Here is a 23,120-nt window from a genome sequence, read left to right on the forward strand (position 1 = left end):
ATCGATCCCTCGTCTCGCGCCATAGATGTCAAGGTCAACCGCAAGCCTGTGGACTACCATCTGGTTAGCAACGTGCCCAAGCCCTTCCGAGGCAATGCTTCTGAGGACCGTACATACACTTGCGATGCTTCCCCACTCAATGAGGCCCCGAAACCTGATAGCTCAGAGGCAGTAATCGACTACAATGATAAAGACGCCTTTTCTTCGCTCCTAATAAGCGTCTTCAATTTCAGAAAGGATGCAGAAAAGATGTTTTGGCGTACCTCGGAATTGGAAGGTCGAATCCGCAATTGTGCCTACGTCGGGGAGGGATGGGAGTTGAGGCCTGTGATGAGCCGGCTCAATGGTAAGACGGTTCCGGAGGGGTGTGACGTCGTAAGTGTGATTTTTATTTATGTTTCCGCCTGTCCGAACTGCGCTTATGGCTGTTTCCGTTTAGGATGAGTATATCCGCACCAAACAGGATATCGATATGCTTTCCCTTGAGGAGTTGAGTGCCTGGCTTGAGCTTTATGGAATCGAGGGCTTTGAGCAAGAGGGCGATCGACGGCCTGATAGGAGAAGGTTGTGGGCCTTTTTGGTCTACGGCACTTTTACCGATGAGTGTCATTTCCGCCACTGAGCCTGTTAATCGTCCACCCTCATCATTCGGGAATACTGATTGGGATCTCTGACATTCGAAGGACATTTCCTCGTATAAAGGCTGCAGAACAATTGAATATTAATAAATAAATAATGAACAAGAGTACGGGCTGTCTAAAATTATTCATATTTTATGCAAAGTTGTATATTATTCGTGTAATGTTTGTCAAAAAATATTCTGTCACAGATAAAAACGCAGAAGGGAGAATGACGCGTTGTAGGGGTCCTGGCTAACTGGCGCTTTCCGATTGTGAATATTCCATGTTTGTCCCCTTGGTTACGGCAATGCAGCAGACGTGGAAGGCCTACAAATCTGTATGTAATTGCGAAATGGGTTGGCAAAGTCTTCGTCCAGAAGCATCATTGCAGATAGGGGAGGGTGCAGCTTCAAAAATCGCTCATCAGCCCGGAAGGCTTTTAATCACTGAGTCGTAAAGCATATCAAAGATAGAGATGATTGGATGGTTCGAAGGATGAAAGGCCGTCAGTCGCAACATAATTATCCGTCGAGAAGTGTATCACCCAAAACCCATATGCATATTTTTATGTTCATGTTGAAAATGTTCACGATACGATCTTCTGCCCCTTTTAGTTGAGTTGGGTCTGGTCCACTAAACCGCTTCCCAAGATCAAGTCCAGCCACTCCCCAACCAATGGGTTTTCCTCATGCCTCCAAACACCCCTCTCGACAGCGGGGTTGATCCTTGAAGCGGCATACCAGCCAAACAAGCAGAAATCAGCATGAGAAGGTTTACCGGACAACCAGAGAGGCTCTCCTTTCTCTTTTTTGTAGCCCAATAGAGTCTCGATGACATTTAATCGGGTACGGGCGGCAGCGAGCTGGGCGTTGAGATTGCTGGGATCGGAGAATTTGGATTTATGCGCTTCGAAGCGAGAAAGGTCGTCTCCGAACTTGGACTTGATAAAGTAGTTTTTAGAAGGTTCGTCAAAGTGCTCAAAGATCTAGTAAACTGAGGGATTGGCTCATGATCTTGGGAGAGATGTAAGTGATGATGGTTACATACGGCAGGAGCGATCAGAGGTCGGAATTCATTGGCAAGAGTAGTGTTGCTCCAGATCTCAACGAACTTGGCAAACTCCTTGCCAACTTGTCCGCCGAAGACAGACTTCTCAGCAGATCCATGCTCGGCTTCAAGCTATGAGATTCTGTTAGCACTTGTCCCAGCTCCCAAGGCGATATGTGACACACGTATTCAGCAATTTTCCAAGAGTCGGTAATGACAAGACCTTCGTCGTCAACGATAGTGGGGACGGTCACCGCAGAATTCTTGGTAGTTTCGACGAGTTCTCCTCGGATTTGAGGGAAAGTCTTCCCCTCAGCTTTGACTTCCTGGTCAAAGTAGCTGATATAGAGTCAGCACTTGCAATCACTCTGCAGGTGAGAGGGTAGACTTACGCTAAATCAAGTTTGGTTTTCCAAACGTGAGGAGAGATGACTCGGCCATCAGGATGCTCCGCCTTGCCAATAAGTTGGTAAAGAGTGTATTTGGCCATTTTGGATCGCTTTTACAAGTGGTTGGGTGATGAGACGGCAAGAGCTTATTACTCATTCAGAAATATAAGTAATGGGCGATGGGGACCCGAGCCAAGCTATTTAGTCGCTTATATACATATTCACCATATTGTGTGCTTGCTGGCTGCTGAATGCTGATCAACTAGCGATAAGCTGCAAACGCCTTATCAGCTTGATTCCACATCTACGGGAGATGGAGCCTCTCCGGCGGGCAAAAGACAGAACATATAAAAAAGATAATGATGTGATTTCGACGTGCTTTCAATGCGTTGCAAACTCCGCTGCAGTTATATGTCCCTCGTCGGTTAGCCGAAGTCTTCGGTATTATGTAATCCTTCGGACGCCCTGTGATGATAGAACGATGGAACCCACTGAGATCAGGACATCCCCATCGGATATTTTTGAGTCTTGCTGCGTGCGCTGCCAGGAGGGAAAAGGTTGTCATCAGCCATCCGTCAATCATCCTCTTTCTATCTGTTCTGCCCAACGTTTTTTGTCCATCGCCTGACCATCTTGTTCAAAACCCTTGGACCATCATAGTAGAGCTGGCAAGCGCACAGTATATCAGGATGACCACCTTGCCCCAGCTCCCCTGCATGGCTTCACAAAAGGCATGAGCAAACAATCTTTGACGATAATAACCAAATGAACGATTTCCGTCATCCATCAAATCTTGAGAGCGGCGGCGGAAACATGAGACGTTTAAACCAGTTTCTTGATTGAGACACGTCGCACTTATAACGCACAGCAGAAGAGAGATCTAAAGGACAGCAGCCCTCCAGGTTTTACAGTCGTCAAGAGCTCGTTCTTGGATTCCTCTGTGTGTGTGATCGAGAGCAATCGATACTCCACCAGGGAATAACGTGACAGTGTAAGTGGTAGTATTTGGCACTGCCGGGTGGATCCCAAACTACTCCGATGTTTTGTATCTCCCTTTTCCCGGTCTCAACCAGATATTACCCTTCTGCAGTTATACAGTGTACGACAGGGCATCAATCTGGTATCTGGTGCCTCCCCTTTACACGTGGCTCAACGGTGGCCATTTACATAATTATATCAGCAAGAGACTATTCAAGGAGCCCAGCAACCGAAATGCACGTCCTTGAATGCGCACTTGGAGCTGAGCAATAAAGGATTGTCTTTCCGCGACACACGCAATGCAGGGTCTCGACACTCGATCAAAGGAATGCTGTTTTATCTTCGGATGGGTGTATGGTGATAAACGAGCAAGCAGGCAGCAGGCAGAGGCTCTTCTTTCACCCTCAGGTCTTCAACACCGTCTCTTGTGGCTTTCTTCGATCCTTTGCATTTCTCATCCCACTTTTCATTATCTATACAAGTCTTGCCCTAGCTGGCCTAGACTTGTCTCTATCAAGAAGCACTAGGGACGCCCGACAACATTCTTTACACATTACGCTCTTTCTAAGCGCTGCAAAAGGACGAGCTTCGAACTTTGCATATATGAGTCCTATCTTGCTTATCACGATAACTCTTTCTTAAAAGATTAAGGACACTGCCTGGCGTAATGTTCTCGTCTACCACTCCTCTTTTCGTCGCCGCGATGGCTCTCGCTCTTCCTGCTACGGCCGGAACTATTTTTACCAAGTCCAACGCTGCGATGACTTTGTACGCCTTTTCTTCTACTGTCAATAGCTTGTTCACAGCTGATCAGAAACCGTCCAGCTATTATGACGTTTCCGAAGGCACCTCTAGTTCCGAGGCTTGCGGTTCCTCGGCCGATGATCCCGTTCAATCTGGTTGGGCTACAAGTTCTGGTATCAATGGGGGTATTCCATACTGCGAAAGGAGCCGTGGCTACTCCCTGAAAGAGATCGATACCAATAACATTGTCGGTACGTTCTGGACCTTTATAATCTAATGCCGATTGCTAAGTGATGGGAAAGCCTTCAACTCGGCTTTAGTTGCGGCTAATCCAGCTAAATGGTGTGGCCGGGAGGTTAAGATTTACAACGCCGATGGTGGTGAATTCGCATACAGCGGAGGTAGTCTCTATATATGGGATGGCTGTGATGCTTGCTCTAGCTCCGACTCAGGTATTCTTGACCTTTCTGGTGTGTCCTCTCTCAAGCCCCCTCCGACGTGTCACCCTACTAACATATGGCAGCTCCCACATTTGTGGAACTCAAGGGCGGTACTTGTGCCGGTAACAACCCTACAGGCTTGACCTACGAAGTCTTGGATAACTACATAGTTAATCCCTCTGTCGGTCTTGGGTCTGGTTACTCTGAAGAGGTAGGCAGTGATGACATGGGCGTAGGTTCTACCACCGCCGCAGCCTCTGGCTCTGCCGTAGCTGTTACTTCTGCCTCTCGTCCCGTCGTCACATCTGCTCAATCCGAAGTTGTGATTTCTGCCCAGCAAACAGCCACCGCCACCGCCATTCTCAGTCTCCAATACTCATACTCCTCTGTGGTTCAAGGCACTGACATCAGCCCTTTTTCTACGGATGAGATCGCCCTAGTGGCTGTGGAGACGGATGCTAATAGCGCGGGAAGCAGTGCCCTTGATGCAGTAGAGACGTCCGCAGCTGCTACCTCAACAGGTACGGCATGTGGGGATAGTACCTGTGCGTTTGGTGCTTGGCAATGTTCAGGCTTAGAGCTGCAGATCTGCAACTATCTCACGATCGATTCACTTGGTGAATTATTTTATCTTTACCCGCTTGGAAGGCAAGATACTGATAAATATGTGTTACCTTAGGCTGGGAGACGATTGAAACCTGTGGCGCAACTTGTTTGATTACGAATAGCGGTTCTGTCGATTGCGAGTAATTTATATCCTCACGAACACCAGTTGTTTGATCTCTTTTTTACTCCATCTTCTCAGCGATTTGCAAGTCATCTATCTTTTCTTATTATCAATGGTATGTATTTCGCTTGAAGCGAAACAGATTGAGGGAGTGTATTCCAAGGAGAGAGTGAAAGAGAGTTAACAACAAACCTATCCCTTAATCTGACCGTTCGTGCTTAGGCGATGAAAAGCAAGGGATGTTCCATCAACAGCGATCATGCGTCGGCTAGAGATGGCTAACTAATTAATAGAAAAATGCGAAGGTTCTAGCATGAACACATCTGCTACGTCCGTATCCCGAGGCGTAGCGTCATCAGGTCGAGCTATGTAAAAGGGTAAAAAGGACACCTCCAACACAAGGGAAACCATGAAAGGATGAGCATTGATGCAATCGCAGTAGATCCCCGAGAGCTCACTTAGAACCTCCTTATATATCAGCTATTATTGGTAGGCCTCAATATGAGCTTACTTGGCTGGCTAGATCCTGCTGCTTGTCGATCCCACCTCGTTTCGTCCTTCAGCTTTCCTTGATTGTCGACTAACAAATTCGCCAGGCGCGATGCCCACGCTCTTTACCGTCTTGACGATTCTCAACTCCCTTTTGGCCTTGGGAGTCGAGGCATATGAAGTTTTATATGAACTTCAGGGGGCCACTGGGACTGTGTAAGTCTAACTGACGAACAAAGATAGGCTAAGGCTGCTGATACTCCATTTTCTTTACTTCTTCAGATACTATGACTATGGTTGGGAAAATGTAAGCTCCTCGGTTTCTTCTTTCCGGGTGGATCTATCTCTTTTAGCCATCCGTGCTGATTATTGCTCGGAAAAAAGACTGGGGACCAATGCGCAGCTCGTTTTGGTGCTGGTTGGGCTTCAGACCAGACAGCTTACCCAGGCTGTGAACAAAATGGGCCCACGCAGACAGACTTGAAGACAAATAGGATAGTTGGTAAGCGTCTCTTGGCTCTCCTTATTTGTCAACCTTTTGACGAAGTGGTCGGTTGATTCAAGGCTGACTCTACTAGCCATGAACCAATCATGGATGGAGGGCGACAAGAGTGCATGGTGTGGTAAAGAAGTTAAGGTATTCAAGGAGGATGGAACTGAGCTTGTTTACGATGAGCCGCTCGTCCTCTGGGACACCTGTGCGGAATGCGCCATTCATGTGAAGATTGACTTCGGTGGTGAGTAGGTTCGGCAGAAATAAGATAAAAAAAACTCACTCGTGGGACTAGTTGGTCCTTACGTTTTACTGGACTCGGAGGACTGCGGCACTACGGCCATGAACCCAACTGGGCTCACCGTCCAGGTCGTCGACAACCAAATTTGGGCGCCTGCTCCGGGGTCTGATTCTTACTCCCCAACATCTGCGTCCACACTGTATACAGGAGGGCTGTACAATTTCCCTAGCTCTGGCACATTGTCCAAACCTTGGGGTGCTACTATCAGTGGAGACGCAGCGGGAGATCCAGTAGTAATTGCAACAGCCGATAGTCAAGGAGTCGCTCCCACTGGAGGGGATATTGAAGATGTTAGTGTCACAGCGACCGCTACAGGGCTTGCGAAATCAGCAACAGGAGCAGCTACCAGTGCTGGGATGTCAAGCGCGAAAATTACTTCTCAGCCAGAGGCTACATCTGATCTTTCCACGTCTTCTACCCCAATAACGTCAGCTTGGTTTGCGTCAGACGAAGTTTCCGTTACTGCCATCATCACATCCGCCGCCGCTGCTGTTCTGTCCGTCACTTCTGCTGCTCTTGACCAGACTTCGGATGTTGTTGCTTTGCAAAGCGTGTCGTCCACCGAAACGATCACTTGTACGGATAACGAAGGTACCGGATACAATGCGGGGGATCATATATGTGAAGGTAACCAGCTAATGATTTGTGCCAACACTCAATCAGGATCGAGCGCCGTCAGTAAGTGCAGATGCTGTCGGATGATTGAAGGTACAAATAGCAGCTGATGATTTTGATAGACTGGGTGGTCCAGAATACATGTCTCAGTCGATGTTTAGTTTGCGATACTACTATTGTCTGCAATTGACAGTAACATCATTTAACGGAAATACTATATATTGCATAAAACAGATGAACTTCGAAATGCGCATACTTTTGTCAGCTGTGCTCTCTGAATACTTTTACTTGGTACTAGCCTGTAAAACATGCTCATATGGATGTCTGGGTGCCAGGCTAACCATGACTCCTTGAGGGTCAATAGCCTACCTTTGTATATAATAGCCCTTTCATCGCAAGGGTCAAAAGAACATATGATATGCTCAAACGCGGAGCAAATAGCAAAGGATCCAAAACGCAAGGGATTAGATGAATTCAGTTAACATACATAAGCAATTATGTGCCCGTCTCTTGATAAGCATTATACATAGTTGTATAATCAACCAATGTAGGCACAGCAGCAAGTGTTGAGAGGACTAAACTACAGCTTATAGGGATGCAATAAATGTGAAATTTAAAAATGATCGGTCGATTATATCAGTTGGTTTAGATAGTGGAGCTAATAATTAAAAAGTTATTACTCCAAGGTCGGCGGTTCGATCCCGTCATCGATCATTTTTTTAATTATATTTTTTTTCCTCTTCGATCGCTCCAGTTGCCATCATATCATGTATACTTCCAGTTCGATCGGTGTCAGGTTTGTTCGTTGCCGCTTTGGGAAAGTATTTTGCTTATGCTATACTGCGACAACAGTTTCGATTGTATGCTATTGCTATCCGAAATACGTACAGTTCCCTCCGTCCCTCCTCTGGATATCTATCTTCTACTAGCAGCTTCTTGCGACTTTGCAACTTTCAGGTTAATCGTACAAGCGGGGTGCCTTCAAGTAGTAAGAAAGCCATCTTCTCAATTATTCCGCAGTCATCTGCGCTGGTATATGCTGCAGCCTTTCACTGCATCGTTCTTTGAGGGGTCAATCGAGAGGCGTAAAAAAGGGATGACGAGGAAAAAGTTGCGTAAAAGAGCAGGAAAGAAGGAGAATATGAGAATTGGGTAAAAAAGCAGCAAGGAAGGAGAACATATGACCGCCGGGCGCGGGCGCCTTATTTTAATGGCGACTAACTGCAACTGCATGTTATGGCATATGGCGTTGGGACCTGACCACCGCTCCCCCTCCTGTGCATGTTGCTACCCACTGCCCTCCTCCCTCGTCGGCAGCCATTTTTTTCGGCCATCCCTGTTGTTCGCCGTCTGCCGCACCTGCTTTTTAACTATGTAACACCTCTTGTTCCTAGCTAGATATGGGATCTGAGACCGTAAAAGCTAAAAAATTGTCGACCTTTTGCATCAATCACCATCAGTCATATCGAAAACCGGCCGAGATCAAGGACGGAAAGGCAAGGGGCGACAACCGGATTCCCTTGCAGCATGCCATGATCATTGGCCTTCTTATGTGCTTTGTGTGCTCTGTACGGCACGAACGACATGTGAAGAAGGATGCCGGAGTTCTGGATAATTGTCATTGGGCGTCGTCGGGTTGATGATGGTTGACGGTGGTGCGCAATGATCAGTGATTCGATCGTCGTCTGTGCTTCGAGCTGTTGTGCTTTGTGACATGCTGTGTGGTCGTGGAAGAGCCCAGCATTAATATGGGTATCAGCAACTTCTTCCAGTTCATTTATGCAATCCCATTTTGCCCTGCCACCCATGAGATTATACAGTACAAGAGAAACCCGCCAACGCATGGTATACTCTGTCCGAGGCCAAAAATGGAACACAGGCAAAAATTAAAAGAAGTAATCTGTTTCGCCGGATGCCGCCTGTGGGGCAATTTTGAAGAAGAAGCGTTACTTAGCGTTAGCTGAGCCATGTGCGTGTCTAGACCAAATCTCATTCACCTTCGTCTTCAATTACTGTCCATTATTTTGACATCCACCTTCCAGCAACACACCCGAGTCAGCATCAGGAGATCAGTGTTCAGTCACGTCCCGACACGCAGGAGAGAGTGGCTACCCAGGGGAATAGCACGCAGAACCCTTGCCTGGTAAGTCGTCGCCGTTATCCGCGTCCTACACGTCTTGGCCACCGCTTGCACAGGAAGGATCTTTCAATTATTGGAGCGCAACTTTGATAATCCTGGCGGCGCATGTGCCATTTACTGCATACAATTTTGTCTACTTACTCGGCGTCGCGTCCGTCACTGGCCAGACCTCCCGTTCTTGTCATGTCGCATAAAGTCGCGTCGAGGCCATTCGCCCACTAGCTGCTCTTTGGCTTCTCGTGAAAACGAAACGAATCATCGCTGATACAAAAATTATGCAGGCCCACAAAATAGACAGTTATCAATTACACATCTTCTAAATCCCAATCTCTGGACCACTTCAATCCATCCTTTGTCAGCACCCTCTGTTCCCCACATCTTTTCTCATTACTCCACCCCATTCATACCCGTCTTTCTTTCCATCTCTCTACCGTCTTCAATCCAATTCACAATGGGCGGCTGTATGTCTACTCCAGAAGCCCCTAAGAAGACCGCAGAGACCAAGCAAGTCCCTTCAACCTCTACCTCTTCCCGCCCACCACAAGCCTCAACATCAGCTACAGCCACAGCTGCTGGTGCTGGTACATCGGCCGCCAATGGGACAGCAAACGGTATAAAGGGCGACACAACAGCAACAAATAGGGTAGGAACGAGTGGGGGACAGGGGCTAGCAGCTGCTCTGGCATCTACAGAACCACCAGGAGCACAGGATTCAAAAGGGAATAAAGATAGGAGTAATCAAATAGACAGGCAACTGGAAGATGACCAGAAGAAGTTTAGAAAGGAGTGTAAGATTCTACTGCTAGGTGAGCATTCTTCTCCATGGCGAAGAAGTGTGCTGACGGGCCTCTGAAGGATCCGGTGAATCTGGAAAATCTACAATCGTCAAACAGATGAAGATTATCCACCAAAATGGTTACTCTAAAGACGAACTGCTCTCTTTCAGAGGAGTCATCTATAAAAACGTCCTTGACTCTGCCCAGGCGTTGATTATGGCTATGAGAAAGATTGGTGTGGACCCTGAAGACGCCAACAACAGAGTATGTTATACATCTTTCACCCTCGTTGACCATTACTTACCATGACATAGTCATATGCCGATCGTATCCTTGAATACCGCATGGATGCCGGTCTCGATGCTGTAATCCCCTCAGAAATCCTGTACAACATCGAATCACTCTGGCACGATCCTGTCATTCCCTCTGTCATGGATCGTAGCTCAGAGTTCTACCTTATGGACTCTGCAACTTACTTTTTCGCCAACATCAGAAAGATCGCAGGGCCCGATTATGTGCCTGATGAAGCCGATGTTCTGAGAGCGAGGACGAAGACGACTGGTATTAGTGAGACGCGATTTAACATGGGACAGTTGAGCATTCACATGTTCGATGTGGGTGGACAGAGAAGCGAGAGGAAGAAGTGGATTCATTGTGAGTAATCTTTTATCGATTCTATGAGACGACATTTACACAGATCTAGGTTTCGAGGCGGTCACTTCTATTATCTTCTGTGTTGCATTGTCAGAGTACGATCAAGTATTGCTGGAAGAGTCAGGGCAGGTGAGTTGTGCTGGCATTTGTTAGGATATATGCTGATTCCTTTTCAGAACCGAATGCAAGAATCGCTGGTTCTCTTCGAGTCTGTGATTAACTCAAGATGGTTCCTGCGAACATCCGTCATCCTCTTCCTCAATAAGATAGACTTGTTCAAGCAAAAATTACCAAAGGTCCCGCTTGTGCAGTATTTCCCTGAATACACCGGTATGTTCTCTTTCCTTGGTGAGAGTTTGTATATGACTGATTATGGATCTAGGCGGAGCGGATATCAACAAGGCTGCCAAGTATATCTTGTGGAGATTCACCCAGACCAATCGAGCGAGGTTATCGGTGTATCCCCATCTCACCCAAGCGACTGATACGTCAAACGTACGTCTGCCGTATCACCTTCCTCGTGTAACAACATATCCAGTTTCTGATAACCCTTTTCCAGATTCGATTGGTATTTGCAGCTGTTAAAGAAACTATCCTCCAGAACGCTCTACGCGACTCTGGTATCTTATAATGACCCAAAGTAAAAGATTAAAAGAGCAACGCCCACATGGCCAATTCCCAAACGATTCTCCAAGTACAAATGTAGTTATATTTAGCAGACTTTGAATCATAATCACTTACATACTTGCCCTTACCTTTATCTCTTCCCTTGCCTTTCTTGAAAGAGTTTTTTTCTACTATCTTTTTTCAGTTTCTCTGTCAACACGTATGTCGTATGTTCGCTGCTCGTACTCGTCCATGCTATGTACTTGTCATTCTTGTCCGTCTTATAAAGTGTCGCGTAATTTCTTAATGCTCTTATCCCCTTTTGTCTCCTGTTTGACTGCTGGCGGATGGCAAGGAGCTCGTTGAGGATGCAAATAGCGAAGACATGAGGACGTGGTGGAACGAAGAAATGGAGGTCAACAACAAATCTTCGCCCGAATGTCCGCCCGGGGCAATGGTTACTTTCTATATACAATTCTAATCGATTATTGGTCATCCTACTGCGTCCTGCAGTCTAGAGTCCAGCTTGAGAAGAAAATAGCAAAAAGCGCCGCGTGCTCTCTCCCTATACTCATCTCTGCAGCCGTATACAAGTAACTTCCTATTACGTAGTATCTATATGCTCCTCGGAGTAGTAAGGGAGCTCAGGAAAAAGGAGCTCGCGTCATCCAGATATGGCTTTGAAGATTGGTGGAGTAAGCAACAAAGGAGGCATTTTGCGCCGGATGGATTGGCCGGGGCCGCCGAGAGCTCGGAGCTCAGTCAGCAGAAAGAATTGACACACAATCCCAGCTCATTATCGCGTTTTCTTGTCCTGCATCTTCTGTGTCGACGAATAGGAGAAAAGATATGGGGCATGGCAATTAGTAACAGGCACCAAACAAGCAGGCTTGCATGTTGTGTACTGGTGGTACATGAAACCTCGGCAAAAATGACGTGTTCGGAGGATATTCATACTATGAATATAGGAGCAGATTTTCTCTCCCGGTGGATGCCCGATACATGGATTTACCGACAGCTGAGCATAAAATTTCGAATCCACCTGTGTTACTTAATTATTCAGCAAGAGACGGTCGGATAGAATTCCCCGTTGACCATAACTTTTATTTTCCTTTTACCTTTTCATCTCTGTACATCAGCTAAACGTCTACCGTTGTCCCAGTGGCATCTGCTCGCACGATCAGTCTGCATCCAGCGACAGCCCCCTTTGAGAAACAAAAAAGAAGCGTCGGGTGGAAGATAAACCCGTTCCTGCGCCCTCGCGCCTTATCGCCCATCAAATTGGATCAAGCCGCCGGCTTCTAGCTTCTTGCCTTGCCGCGCCTTTTCGTCCCCCCACCTGTTCATCACTATTTCCATCTCGCTCTTCCGTTTATCATATTCTAACTCAAGAAACATACTTGCCTAGCGCCCCAGAGGCTCCAGAATCGCTCTCAAAAGTCACCGAAGCCTTGCCGGCGGCCGACTGATAAGCCTCGGTTAAATACGATAAACTACCGCGACGTTAATTTCGAATTTCGCGTCTTGCTTGCGCATCAAAAGCGATCTTTTCCGCATTCATTACAATCCCGAACCCACTGTTCTGCATATCATCTCTTCATCTACAACTTCACTCGTCTACTGCAAACCTACTCCACATGACAATTCGCCGACTTCTTACTTCTCTTGCGGCCCACCAGCCTTCGGGTTCTCAGTCTGCTTCGCGACTTATCCCTCCTTACTCTCATGTCTACTCCGCTACAGCCCCTTCAACCCTTCGTCCCCCTTACTCTTACTCTGCCTCTCCAGCACAAGGTTTGCCTCTTGGTGCTCATGAAGTAAGGGGTCGCTCTCTCAAGGCCAAGGTCAAGTACGAGATTTACCACCGTGAAGGCAAGGTCGATGGATGGAGTGCTTGGGCAGAGAACGTGCTTGGCAATGAAGAACAGAGAAGGGAAGTGGAAGCTGCTTGGGTCGACATTCTTGCTGGATTGGAAAGCATCAAGTCTTCGGGAGTGAGTCAGCTCTCAATGGAGTTTACCATTCCATATGTAGCTAACGCCAATAGCAGAACCAAATCCCCCAAATCGCTTTCCACTCTTTGGCAGGTCATCTCGCATCTGAGTCTACGGTCGATGCCATCCGTAATGTTGGTGCTGTAGTCATCCGCGATGTCGTCCCTGACGCCGAAGCTATCGGATGGGCTCGAGAGATCTTGCAGGCGATCAATGACGCTGGTGAACGAGGTGAGTCCCTTTCCATTTGTTGCGTCCGTTCCTTCGTCTCCGTTTCTCCCTGCTTCCGTTCCTTGATCGGTAAGGCGTCCGAAGCCTCTGGATAGCGTGGCATTTTAGGTTTCATACTTCCTCTTTGTCCGGACTGGAGAATACCACAATGCCGCCTCCAGTTGGGTACTTTGGATACTGCTACTGAAGGTTATGTCGTTGTCGCCCTCTAATTTTTTGCTCTAATGGAAAGATGCGATAATCGAGGCCACATGCTGACACCATTTCATAGGCATATACTGGAATCCCGCTCTTATCGCTGCCAGAGCCAACACTTCAGTCCTCTCTGCCAACGCCCAGCTCGCACGTTCGCTTCTAGGTCAGGAAGTTTACATTCAAGCCGAAACCGTCCGTGAAGGTATTGCTCCCTTCCGCACCACCCCCTCTCCTTACAACCCTTGGTCTTGCCCTCGAGCTCTACTTGCTCACCTTACTCTTACCCCTACCATGTCCTCTCCTACCGGTGCTGCTCCCCAGCCAACCCGCTTACCACCCTCCGTTCACGCTGCCACTTACACCCTCCTCCGCCCTCTCTTCCGCCCGCTCAAGTCCAAGATTGCATTTTACGACTCCTCCTCTTACCTCGACCCTGCCAATTGGGTTCTTGACCCTACCATCTCTCACCGCCCTTCGCCGGCACCTGACTTCCCTCATTTGGCGGGCACAGAGGTCGTTCTTCCCGAGCTCTTGCCGGGTGACGTCTTGTTCCACCACACTGCGCTGCCATTTTCCACCCAGCCTGTTGGACAGATATTCCTCCCCATCAATCCGGTGGAAAAGAAGGGCAACGAAGCGTGGATCGCGAGACAACGCGAGGCGTTTGAGAAGGGTGTTCCTCCTCCTGGGGCGAGCGAGGTAGGGGATGATTTGTGTGTGGTAGAATCCAAGGGCAAGAGGTCCGACATTAGTAGTCGGGCTGGTAGGGAAGCCATGGGTTACGGGTACTAGGAGACTGTGCCGGTCGACAGATCAGTCAATCTGGGGAACTGAATAAAAGATCTTGGGTAAACTAGAATCGGTTATAGAGAATAGTTAGTCACTTACAACAGGTAAACGGAAAAAGAGCTATACACTAGTTGTATATAGTATGTGTTTCGAAAGGGTTATCTCAACAACAATTGTATCGAAAAGTTTTTGTGTGGATTCGGTTCGTATTCGTCTATGTCGTTCGGGTTTTATATACTTGCTATGAATGTTTTGTCTGTGCAGCGAAATCAAAAAGAAACTTGGTACATATAAAATTCGATCATAAGAAGCCCTTGTGACAACCTTCAATATGGTGAACCTTAAAACATATTTTGAACTTATCACCCAAGCATTTCCAAAGTCCTGTCGGTCTCTTTCATCATCCATTTATCCTATGAATCCCCGCATCCTCATATCTTTTCCCACTTTCATCATTTCCAACCCATTTAACCCATCTCAGACTGCCAAAATTTGGGAAGATTGAATTGAAACAATAACGTAGTATATCTCCTCACCTTCATCTTCTTCCGTCCAATAATAGCAGCAAGAAGCTAAAACGTCCTTCGTTAAGCTGGGACTTTGGTAAGCTTCCAAAGGGATGCAATAACCTTTGAGTGGTCTTTTTGGCAACGGGAGGTGTAGTTCTCAGTTTCATGCTCAGGTAATGGGGGTTTGTTGGCAAGGATAAAAATATATAAAAGACAGGGGAGGACGAAACTGATCAGAAAAAGATAAAAATAATGATCGATGACGGGATCGAACCGCCGACCTTGGAGTAATAAATTTTTAATTATTAGCTCCACTATCTAAACCAACTGATATAATCGACCGATCATTTGTTGATCTTGAGAAAAACCAAATACCTATATAGCTTATTTATAATTGCGTCAGTCTGACATTTATTTTGGAAGTAAGAGCAGTGACAAAAGTTGCTAAAGGTAAGTGTCATAAAATCAAAATATCCATGCAGTACATCATTAAGCGTAAATTGTGCAACCATTAAGACCCATAACCAAACTGTCCTCCAAGATAACCAGATTTTTTCTTTATGGCGTTGTCATCTTTAGTCGAACTACCCAATACCTTTTTTTTACTTCCTCCCCTTGCCTTTCCCTTTGCCCTTGCCCTTTCCCTTTCCTTTTTTGGCTTTACTATTGCCGCCCATATTCCCACCAGCGAACAAATTCTTCCTAACTACACCGTCTTCGTTGTCACCCTTTGACTCATGGTTACCATTAGGCGCTTGAAGTTTGCCATTAACGGGTGTCGTTTCTGGTCGATTTGGAGAAGGTGAGGGTGGACGAGAAGAGCCAGCTGATGAGGTAGAGAAACGTCGAGCTGGGGATGAAGTGCGATTTTGGGGAGAGGTTGATACAGGAAGCATGTAGCTTCAAATTGATTGTTCAGTCAGCATTTGAAGTTGGGGCACGCAATGTACGTCAAAGAGCATCTCACCTCCCTACTTCACGGCCGATGGCAGCCATTCGCGTCCGTTGCTCATCTGTCAAACCGTGTTGTTGCTCTGTTGCACCATATCCTGTAAGGCTATCCGCTGAAATAATTGACTCTGCTCGTGCAGGTGGTAGAAGAGTGGCGGATTCTGATGCCTGATTACCCCGCCATCTGTCAGCCACAAATCTCCCGGTTCTAGGATAACACAACAGCCCACCTGCTCAGGATCCTTAAGCTTATCACTTCGAGGTCCACAACAAGAGAATATGTCGAAGAACCCCATCGTATCAATTTGTTGTTTTAATCGATGTTTTGTAAATACACAGGGCTATACAGATGCCAGGTGCCGAAGATTTCGATTGGCTACCAAAAGAATGGCTGGATTGAGCTGCTTTTGCTTATTGCTGGTGAACGACAAGGGAGTGTAAACTTGCGAGCTGAATTCGCAGGCAAAACAGGACAGCAAACAACAACCAAGCCGACAGCAGCAGGGAACATCTAACATCATTCATCAAAAGGGAGCGGCGATGTCCTCCTGTGCCGAACCGAAGTTCGGGCCTTTACAAAAGTGATGATGCAATAAATGGAGCAAAAAGAACTAATTAGACTGAGAAGAGGAACCAACCGACGCAGGCCCACAATCTATAATAGCTCGATATCAATTATGCAAACGTTTTGAAGATACTCTGTGATTATTTGCCATCCACAAGGAAGCCAAAGAGGTCGTCCATCTTAGTGCGTAGAGAAGAATGCCTTCTAAACGCACCAGCTCGGGTGTGTCTTCGCCCACTGCCAAATCGTCTAGCACCCGTAAATCCAAATCTACACCGAAGAAGACGTTGCCAAGGCCGATTACATCACCTCCTCCACCTCCTCATCACCATGTTCCGGCACCAGCACCTATGCACTTACCAGTGCATAAGGCCGGAAGACTGAGCTGGTCGTTACTTGGTTTTATCTTAGTTGTCTTGCCGTTCTGGTTCTCCAGATTACATTATGGATTGCCTGAACCTCTTCCACCATAGTAAGCCTGCCACTTAGTCGAACTTCATCATTTATCTCTAATAATTGGGTTGTTTAGTGATGCAGATGGACGTCCACAACCATCTGAGGAGATTGTACTTTCCCACGTTCAAGCTTTAGAAAATATCGGTTACAGAACCGTTGGTACCCACGAAGCTCTTGCTGGCGAACAATACGTCCTCAACCAAGTGCTGGAGCTAGTGGAGAAGTGCAATGCAGGCGGAATATTGAACTGCGAATGGTGGCATCAAAAGGGCTCGGGTTTCCATGCGTGAGCTGCTCTCCACTTACCTTGAGAGCGAAGCTGAAAGAGGCCCAGGTTCGAAATCATCGATCACGAAGTGTTGAAAGGCTATGGGGGCATTTCTAACATCATTCTTCGAATTGCTGCTTTTCATCCGCCTTCATATAATATTTCACAGCCGAAGGTAGAGAAGGACGCGATATTATTAGGTTCCCATATCGACTCCACTATGCCTTCTCCTGGCGCTTCAGAGTAAGCCGCATTCCAAGAGAAGTTCTGCCATATATACTGATGCGAGTGTAGTGACGGTATTGGAGTTGGAGTCATGTTAGATACAGCTCGAATTCTGGTGGAAAGGAATGAAGCCTTTGATGGTGCCATCATCTTCAGTGGGTTGCTTCATAAATTCGATTTCATGGGGAATCTCGCTCACTAACATGTGTCAATAGTGTGGAATGGCGGAGAGGGTAAGTTTGGTCCCTTGAGTGCCGACTAACGGCATGTTAGAGACCTTGCAGGACGGCTCTCATCTTTATTCGACTGAACACAGTACAGCACCTACAGTAAAAGCAATGATCAATCTTGAAGGTATCTTGATCCATTCGTTCGCGCTTCTAGCACCATGGCTGACCTTCTGCTAGCCGCCGGATCTACTGGAGGCGCTCTTCTATTCCAAGCCACTAGCAAAGAGATGATTGAGGCTTATGTCCATGCCCCTTTGTAGGTGATCAAGTTGTACATGACCACATGGCTGACATAAAATAGCCCCCGGGGAACGGTTATCGCTGCTGATGTCTTTGCCTCTGGTATCCTTATGTCAGAGTACGTGTTTTCGGCTGAACAAGATGAGCACATAACTAAAGTGTCGCTCAGCACCGACTTTGGGCAGTTTGAAAAGTACTTGGGTGTCTCTGGACTGGATGTAAGTTCTACTGTAATATGATGATCAGCCATGTAGCTCACATATAATAGATGGCCATTGTTGGGCATAGCTACTTCTATCATACTCATAGGTAAGTCTCGATGATTACGACAAATAGCTGACAACACCTAGGGATACGATCAAGCACCTCGAAAAAGGTACAGCCCAGCATTTTACCTCCAATATTCAAGCCATTGTCGACCATCTTCTCTCCCCTTCATCTCCCCTCCTCTCCCCTGCGCCATTCTCACCTCCTCATGTTGTCTACTTCTCCCTTTTCGACCGAGTCTTCTTCCATTTCCCAATGTCCAGAGCCGATGGATGGTACGTCAGCATCGCTGCAGTGGCGACTGCTTTTGCTTTCAGGCATTTGAGCAACAAGAAGGCAAAAGCAATTGTTGTGGCTGCTGTCGGTACACCTCTAGGTATTCTCGGTGGATTGGTCGGAGCCAATGCTTTTGCAGCCGTACTCTCTGCTACCGATAACGGCCTACTCTGGTTCCCTCACGAACACCTCCCGCTTCTGCTTTACGTACCAGTCTCATACATCTCACTCTTCTCAATTCATCTGATGCTTACCCACTTCCTTTCCCCTGTTGAGCGTACGCAACTCGAAGTGACACACTATTACATCCAACTCTTACTCTCCTCTTGGTACATGTTGCTCTTGCAAAGCTTCAGAGTCAGGTCGGCGTATCTCTATGCGATGATCACCGCTTTGCTTTTGGTTGGTGCGGTAGGTAACGAGCTGGGTCGAATGGGACGAAGGGGATTGTGGGAGGGAATGTCATTCAAAATGACCTATTTAGTGCCTTCCGCATGTCTCATGGCGCTGGCCGTGGAAGCCGTTACTACTGTAGGCAAAAGTATTAGCAATACCATCATGAATTCAGACACTGACACAAACTACAGGCGTTGGACATCTTCACGCCTCTTGCAGGTCGTATGGGTAAAGAAGCCCCAGCCGAACACATCGTGGCCTCTCTCTCTGTCATTTGCGGCTTTGTCTTCTTCCCCACAGTTCTTCCCCTGTTCCACCGCGTATCTCGCATGACTCAGAGAAAAGTCGTCCTTGGCTTGGTTCTGAGTGTCCTTGGTACCGTTGTTGCGATGGTGGGACCTTGGTACTTCCCTTACGACGAAATGCATCCGAAACGAGTTGGAGTTATATACAATTACAATGTGAGTACTAGTATGATGAAAACACGCTTGGGAGCTGACGAAATGTGCAGCATACATCTGACAAGCATGTTGCGCATCTTGCGTTCATGGACCGAGGGCCTGTGGCCGATATCGTACCCTCCCTCTACTCCCGCTATGGGACACCCGACCTGCCTCTCGAACACACCTCTCTTACAGATTACGATTCTGATTGGGATGTGCTTTACCCTGTCTCTACCTTCTTAGATACATACAGATTCGATTTGCCCGTAAGCGAAGAGACTAAGAAATTTACTTGGCCAGAGATGAAATGGGGAGTGAAGGATACCAAATGGGAAAATGGGGTTAGAAAGATGGTTCTGACATTCAACTTTGTTCGTCTACCATTTCATTTCAGATACATACCGCTGATTCGATCCACACAGACTGGGCTTGTTTGGCCAACTTTGGCATTTGAAGCATCTGTATTGGATTGGTCATTCCACTTTGACCCTCCTCCCAAGAAGATGCAGCACCATATCAAGATTGCAACTTCTGTTGATGAACCAGTGGTGAATTTGAGGCTCGATATTAGAGCAGATGAAGGAGAGAGGTTGAGAATTCATTGGAGTGCTTTTGGTGAGACTTTCACAAATCTCGACATGTCATATGACATTATACTGACAAAGTGTTCGTTCTTCTCTCATAAGATATCAACCAGATGGTCCCTGGCACAGCGGCACGAGATGGCCCAGATATGCCCGCTTCGAAGATGTTGCTCGATCTCGCAAGCTGGTCAAGGGAGAAATACAATGACGATCTGGACTTGGTCATGAGCGGCGTCGTCTGCGGTGTCATTGAGGTGTAACTTTGTGATGTGCAATGGTCTTCCTTTTCATGGGGGTTATGTCTGGAGGGGTGTAGCATATGTTAGTGGAGTATACAAAGAATAATTGATTAGGCTAAGATGCTTTGTGATCTTTAAATACTTTTCTTTCCACCGGTGTGGTCGATCTGGCATATTTTAGTGTGCCAATACTGGTTCTGTACGGACTTCATTTCTAGGTCTACGTATGCGTGAACAATACTAGCCGCGTTGCGTGTGATGGCGGCTATTCCATATTTGATGAATAATATAGTTTTAGAAATAACACAATTACAGTTTACGCCCATCTCATCATGGAACATGATGATTGATGTCGAAATACCAGCAGACAGCCATCATACGTACGGTAGGATTACTCTGTTATCGACAGCCTACGAGAGCATAGCAGACAAAAAGGCACTACAAGACGTTCAGAATAAGGCGACGGCAGCATCGGATAGCATACAGCACTGCTACAGCAGAAGATCTCAGTATGTAGAGTAGTAGTATGATAATAATGGTTAGTGGATTCTTGATAGTAGCTTTCGTCAGGCTTTTTCTTTCGTTGTTGATTTATTTAAATTGTTATTTGCCTTTTCTATTTAATTATTTATTATTATTGTCGACGGCAGGCACCGCCGCCGCCGCCGCGACGACGATGACAGAAGACTGGACGTGTAATTTATTGCCACCGGCGTTGTTCCCGAGTCGACGAATTCATCTTCACTGTTCATTTACTTTGACAGAAAAAAAACCTCGGTACACCCGAGGAAAGATCAAAAATGGGCTTTACTCTCCTTATCGACAACTATGACTCTTTCACTTGGAACATTTACGCCGATCTCGCTTCTGTCGGCGGTAACCCCTATGTCGTCCGTAATGATAAGATTACCCTTAAGGAGATCGAGGTATGTTTCTTTTGCTCTGGCTGTACGATCAACGGGATAACGAGATATACAGGGGATGTTTTCTGATGGCGAGCTTGAGCGGATCGTCATATCTCCCGGTCCTGGGCATCCTAGGACAGACTCTGGTGTCTCTAGGGACGTGATCGCTTGGGGAATGGGCAAGTTGCCTATTTTGGGTGTGTGCATGGGTCTGGAGTGTATTGTTGACCTGCTCGGTGGAGAGGCGAGTTATTTCTTTGGTTCAAGGAGCTTTGCTGACGAACAGCAGATCGCTTATGCCGGTGAAATTAAGCATGGTAAAACCTCGCTTGTCCAGCATGACTCTATCGGGGTCTTCCATAACCTCCCCCAGTTTCTCTCTTCTACTCGATACCATTCCCTTTCCGCCCAAATCCAGTCGCTTCCTTCAGTCTTGCAAGTCACTTCGACTACCAAAGAATCTGGTGTGATCATGGGTGTACGACACAGGACCTACACCGTTGAAGCCGTGCAGTATCATCCTGAGAGTTGCATGAGTGAAGGCGGTCGAGGCTTAATGGCCAATTTCATCCAAATGAAGGGCGGCAAATGGGGTGGCGAAAATGCTTGGTGTGGCGTTCCCGCGGAGGGCGAGGAGGAGCAGCCCAAGGCGAAGACCAATGGTGCTCCAAGCTTGCCTACTATTTTGAATAGGATTCACGCGCAGAGGTTATTGGACGTTGAGCAAGCCGAAAAGGTTCCTGCTACAAGCCCTGCCAACGTCTCTACCTCTCTTTCCCTCTACGCTTCTCCACCTCTGATCAACTTTAGGGACCGTATGGTCTCTACTCCCCACACTGCCGTCATGGCTGAGATTAAGCGTGCTTCTCCCTCCAAGGGCGATATCGCTCCTACCGCTTCCGCTCCTGAGCAAGCACTCAAGTATGCTCTTGCCGGGGCTTCCGTCATCTCGGTTCTCACAGAGCCTACGTGGTTCAAGGGCAGCTTGCTTGACATGCTCGCTGTGCGCAACGCTGTTGATAGTCTTCCCAACCGTCCTGCCATCTTGCGAAAGGATTTTGTTTTGTCCAAATACATGATTGATGAGGCTAGATTATATGGCGCCGACACTGTGCTTCTCATTGTCGCCATGCTCGAGCCTCAGCAACTTAAGGAATTGTACGATTACTCTGTCTCTCTTGGCATGGAACCCCTCGTCGAGGTCAACAACCCTACCGAGCTCTCACTCGCCCTTGAAATTGGTTCCAAGGTCATTGGTGTTAACAACCGTAATCTACATGACTTTAATGTTGACATGTCCACCACTTCTCGAGTCAACGCCGCTCTCAACGGACGGGACGTTGTTCTTTGCGCTTTGAGCGGTATTTCGAGTCACGAGGATGTTGAGAAGTATGTCAAAGAAGGTGTCAAGGGTGTGCTTGTTGGTGAGGCTTTGATGCGAGCAAGCGACACTAAGGCTTTCCTCCGGTCGCTTATTGGCTTACCGCCTTTAGAAGTCGTTCCTAAGTCCAGGCCGCTCGTCAAGATTTGCGGTATCCGTTCTACAGATGACGCTAAGCTTGCAATTAGTGCCGGTGCCGATCTCCTTGGTGTAATCCTTGTCCCCGGTACGAAACGTTGCATATCCACTTCTACCGCCCGCGAAATTTCTGCTCTTGTGCAATCCGCCCGATCTCAATCCTCTTCCAAGCCATTAGAACCTTCTCTTTCCTCCCCTTGGTTTACCACCCAATCCGACCTCCTCTCATCCCGGCGCAAACCCCTACTAGTCGGTGTCTTCCAAAATCAGTCTCTCTCCGACATCCTCTCAGCCGTGGAGGAGATTGGCCTCGACCTTGTTCAACTACACGGTGATGAACCCCAAGCCTGGGCCAAGTTCATCCCCGTGCCTGTGGTCAAGGTGTTCCGAGTTTCGCCTGAAGGAATAGTTAGAGGTGGTGAGTTCAGGCGGCCAGGTTTGAACCAAGCAATCTTGCTCGATGCTGGTGGTGTGTCTGGCGGTGGTGGGGAAGGAAAAGCCTTCCCTTGGGAACATGCCAAGCGGCTCATCCAATCCGGCGAGGTGGGGTCTGAAGGTCATATGCCTCTCCCTGTCATCCTCGCTGGTGGGTTGACGCCTGAGAATGTGGGCCAGGCAATTGAACAAGCTGGTGAAGGCGTTTGGTGTGTGGACGTCAGCAGTGGGGTCGAAGGAGAAGGAGGAAAGGTCAAGGAGAAGGTTGAGGCGTTTGTGAAGGCCGTAAGGGGTTGATTTTTCTTAAAAGAGTGTGTATATACATATTAGAGAAGTGATGCAATCTGGGCACACTGCGAATTTCAAGATAGACATCGGGTCAAT

General features: G+C 47.4%; 9 protein-coding genes and 2 non-coding genes across 11 annotated transcripts in view; 8 read left to right on the forward strand and 3 right to left on the reverse strand.

Annotated features, from left to right (window-relative positions):
• CNI00470 (hypothetical protein) overlaps positions 1–755 on the forward strand; it is a 1,431-nt gene extending 676 nt beyond the window's left edge. Inside the window, exons 2-3 of the mRNA XM_024657771.1 lie at positions 1–375; positions 440–755. The exon at positions 1–375 is cut by the window's left edge and continues 203 nt beyond it. Coding sequence (XP_024513512.1) covers positions 1–375; positions 440–622 — 558 coding nt within the window. The 3' untranslated portion in view covers positions 623–755. The remainder of the gene's footprint in view (positions 376–439) is intronic.
• A 420-nt stretch (positions 756–1,175) lies between these two features.
• On the reverse strand, positions 1,176–2,424 carry CNI00480 (expressed protein). Its single transcript, XM_572781.2, has 4 exons — positions 2,060–2,424; positions 1,853–2,006; positions 1,668–1,799; positions 1,176–1,605 (listed from the first exon to the last, which is right to left on the reverse strand). The coding sequence occupies exons 1-4, from the start codon at positions 2,155–2,157 to the stop codon at positions 1,231–1,233; spliced, it is 759 nt and encodes a 252-aa protein (XP_572781.1). The 5' UTR covers positions 2,158–2,424; the 3' UTR covers positions 1,176–1,230.
• A 182-nt stretch (positions 2,425–2,606) lies between these two features.
• CNI00490 (expressed protein) lies at positions 2,607–5,080 on the forward strand. Its single transcript, XM_024657772.1, has 5 exons — positions 2,607–3,802; positions 3,860–4,029; positions 4,081–4,248; positions 4,302–4,835; positions 4,898–5,080. The coding sequence occupies exons 1-5, from the start codon at positions 3,702–3,704 to the stop codon at positions 4,966–4,968; spliced, it is 1,044 nt and encodes a 347-aa protein (XP_024513515.1). The 5' UTR covers positions 2,607–3,701; the 3' UTR covers positions 4,969–5,080.
• Positions 5,081–5,157: 77 nt separating this feature from the next.
• On the forward strand, positions 5,158–7,318 carry CNI00500 (hypothetical protein). Its single transcript, XM_572780.2, has 6 exons — positions 5,158–5,650; positions 5,717–5,741; positions 5,819–5,936; positions 6,013–6,171; positions 6,223–6,906; positions 6,966–7,318. The coding sequence occupies exons 1-6, from the start codon at positions 5,547–5,549 to the stop codon at positions 7,031–7,033; spliced, it is 1,158 nt and encodes a 385-aa protein (XP_572780.1). The 5' UTR covers positions 5,158–5,546; the 3' UTR covers positions 7,034–7,318.
• A 150-nt stretch (positions 7,319–7,468) lies between these two features.
• Positions 7,469–7,557, forward strand: CNI00510. Its single transcript has one exon. It is a non-coding gene; the product is annotated as a tRNA-Ile (tRNA).
• A 1,282-nt stretch (positions 7,558–8,839) lies between these two features.
• Positions 8,840–11,301, forward strand: CNI00520 (G-protein alpha-subunit). Its single transcript, XM_572793.1, has 8 exons — positions 8,840–8,986; positions 9,265–9,789; positions 9,839–10,023; positions 10,074–10,413; positions 10,463–10,542; positions 10,590–10,743; positions 10,796–10,908; positions 10,973–11,301. Exons 2-8 carry the CDS (start codon positions 9,435–9,437, stop codon positions 11,042–11,044), a joined length of 1,299 nt encoding a protein of 432 aa, XP_572793.1. The 5' UTR covers positions 8,840–8,986; positions 9,265–9,434; the 3' UTR covers positions 11,045–11,301.
• Positions 11,302–12,170: 869 nt separating this feature from the next.
• On the forward strand, positions 12,171–14,497 carry CNI00530 (expressed protein). Its single transcript, XM_572779.2, has 3 exons — positions 12,171–13,013; positions 13,070–13,244; positions 13,516–14,497. The coding sequence occupies exons 1-3, from the start codon at positions 12,657–12,659 to the stop codon at positions 14,229–14,231; spliced, it is 1,248 nt and encodes a 415-aa protein (XP_572779.1). The 5' UTR covers positions 12,171–12,656; the 3' UTR covers positions 14,232–14,497.
• Positions 14,498–14,990: 493 nt separating this feature from the next.
• CNI00540 lies at positions 14,991–15,079 on the reverse strand. Its single transcript has one exon. It is a non-coding gene; the product is annotated as a tRNA-Ile (tRNA).
• A 124-nt stretch (positions 15,080–15,203) lies between these two features.
• CNI00545 (hypothetical protein) lies at positions 15,204–16,183 on the reverse strand. The gene is made up of 3 exons (XM_024658723.1): positions 15,919–16,183; positions 15,705–15,856; positions 15,204–15,637 (listed from the first exon to the last, which is right to left on the reverse strand). Exons 1-3 carry the CDS (start codon positions 15,982–15,984, stop codon positions 15,340–15,342), a joined length of 516 nt encoding a protein of 171 aa, XP_024514396.1. The 5' UTR covers positions 15,985–16,183; the 3' UTR covers positions 15,204–15,339.
• A 197-nt stretch (positions 16,184–16,380) lies between these two features.
• CNI00550 (expressed protein) lies at positions 16,381–20,128 on the forward strand. The gene is made up of 14 exons (XM_572778.1): positions 16,381–16,725; positions 16,783–16,995; positions 17,044–17,220; positions 17,272–17,357; positions 17,418–17,435; positions 17,476–17,556; positions 17,610–17,688; positions 17,734–17,790; positions 17,842–17,890; positions 18,009–18,746; positions 18,803–19,072; positions 19,123–19,425; positions 19,477–19,669; positions 19,741–20,128. The coding sequence occupies exons 1-14, from the start codon at positions 16,451–16,453 to the stop codon at positions 19,896–19,898; spliced, it is 2,697 nt and encodes an 898-aa protein (XP_572778.1). The 5' UTR covers positions 16,381–16,450; the 3' UTR covers positions 19,899–20,128.
• Positions 20,129–20,632: 504 nt separating this feature from the next.
• On the forward strand, positions 20,633–23,081 carry CNI00560 (anthranilate synthase, putative). The gene is made up of 3 exons (XM_572795.1): positions 20,633–20,803; positions 20,856–21,026; positions 21,072–23,081. The coding sequence occupies exons 1-3, from the start codon at positions 20,678–20,680 to the stop codon at positions 23,031–23,033; spliced, it is 2,259 nt and encodes a 752-aa protein (XP_572795.1). The 5' UTR covers positions 20,633–20,677; the 3' UTR covers positions 23,034–23,081.
• The last annotated feature ends 39 nt before the right edge of the window (positions 23,082–23,120 follow it).

The sequence above is a fragment of the Cryptococcus neoformans genome, assembly GCF_000091045.1.
Source record: "Cryptococcus neoformans var. neoformans JEC21 chromosome 9 sequence".
Lineage (NCBI taxonomy): Eukaryota > Fungi > Basidiomycota > Tremellomycetes > Tremellales > Cryptococcaceae > Cryptococcus > Cryptococcus deneoformans.

Bases quoted from the DNA above. Each gene is read 5' to 3' on its own strand.
- CNI00480 (XM_572781.2), bottom strand. From the start codon at position 2,157: ATGGCCAAATACACTCTTTACCAACTTATTGGCAAGGCGGAGCATCCT. The intron at 2,007-2,059 runs GTAAGTCTACCC...ACTCTATATCAG, and splicing joins AAAACCAAACTTGATTTAGC to CTACTTTGACCAGGAAGTCA. The intron at 1,800-1,852 runs GTGTGTCACATA...AGAATCTCATAG, and splicing joins CTTGGAAAATTGCTGAATAC to CTTGAAGCCGAGCATGGATC.
- CNI00490 (XM_024657772.1), top strand. From the start codon at position 3,702: ATGTTCTCGTCTACCACTCCTCTTTTCGTCGCCGCGATGGCTCTCGCT. The intron at 3,803-3,859 runs GTACGCCTTTTC...GAAACCGTCCAG, and splicing joins TCCAACGCTGCGATGACTTT to CTATTATGACGTTTCCGAAG. The intron at 4,249-4,301 runs GTGTGTCCTCTC...AACATATGGCAG, and splicing joins AGGTATTCTTGACCTTTCTG to CTCCCACATTTGTGGAACTC.
- CNI00500 (XM_572780.2), top strand. From the start codon at position 5,547: ATGCCCACGCTCTTTACCGTCTTGACGATTCTCAACTCCCTTTTGGCC. The intron at 5,651-5,716 runs GTAAGTCTAACT...TTACTTCTTCAG, and splicing joins CAGGGGGCCACTGGGACTGT to ATACTATGACTATGGTTGGG. The intron at 5,742-5,818 runs GTAAGCTCCTCG...CTCGGAAAAAAG, and splicing joins ATGACTATGGTTGGGAAAAT to ACTGGGGACCAATGCGCAGC.
- CNI00520 (XM_572793.1), top strand. From the start codon at position 9,435: ATGGGCGGCTGTATGTCTACTCCAGAAGCCCCTAAGAAGACCGCAGAG. The intron at 9,790-9,838 runs GTGAGCATTCTT...GGGCCTCTGAAG, and splicing joins GTGTAAGATTCTACTGCTAG to GATCCGGTGAATCTGGAAAA. The intron at 10,543-10,589 runs GTGAGTTGTGCT...ATTCCTTTTCAG, and splicing joins TGCTGGAAGAGTCAGGGCAG to AACCGAATGCAAGAATCGCT.
- CNI00530 (XM_572779.2), top strand. From the start codon at position 12,657: ATGACAATTCGCCGACTTCTTACTTCTCTTGCGGCCCACCAGCCTTCG. The intron at 13,014-13,069 runs GTGAGTCAGCTC...CGCCAATAGCAG, and splicing joins AAAGCATCAAGTCTTCGGGA to AACCAAATCCCCCAAATCGC. The intron at 13,245-13,515 runs GTGAGTCCCTTT...ACCATTTCATAG, and splicing joins CAATGACGCTGGTGAACGAG to GCATATACTGGAATCCCGCT.
- CNI00545 (XM_024658723.1), bottom strand. From the start codon at position 15,984: ATGGGGTTCTTCGACATATTCTCTTGTTGTGGACCTCGAAGTGATAAG. The intron at 15,857-15,918 runs GTGGGCTGTTGT...CGGGGTAATCAG, and splicing joins AGCTTAAGGATCCTGAGCAG to GCATCAGAATCCGCCACTCT. The intron at 15,638-15,704 runs GTGAGATGCTCT...ATCAATTTGAAG, and splicing joins ATCGGCCGTGAAGTAGGGAG to CTACATGCTTCCTGTATCAA.
- CNI00550 (XM_572778.1), top strand. From the start codon at position 16,451: ATGCCTTCTAAACGCACCAGCTCGGGTGTGTCTTCGCCCACTGCCAAA. The intron at 17,689-17,733 runs GTAGGTGATCAA...GACATAAAATAG, and splicing joins GCTTATGTCCATGCCCCTTT to CCCCCGGGGAACGGTTATCG. The intron at 19,670-19,740 runs GTGAGACTTTCA...TTCTCTCATAAG, and splicing joins AATTCATTGGAGTGCTTTTG to ATATCAACCAGATGGTCCCT.
- CNI00560 (XM_572795.1), top strand. From the start codon at position 20,678: ATGGGCTTTACTCTCCTTATCGACAACTATGACTCTTTCACTTGGAAC. The intron at 20,804-20,855 runs GTATGTTTCTTT...CGAGATATACAG, and splicing joins TTACCCTTAAGGAGATCGAG to GGGATGTTTTCTGATGGCGA. The intron at 21,027-21,071 runs GCGAGTTATTTC...GACGAACAGCAG, and splicing joins TTGACCTGCTCGGTGGAGAG to ATCGCTTATGCCGGTGAAAT.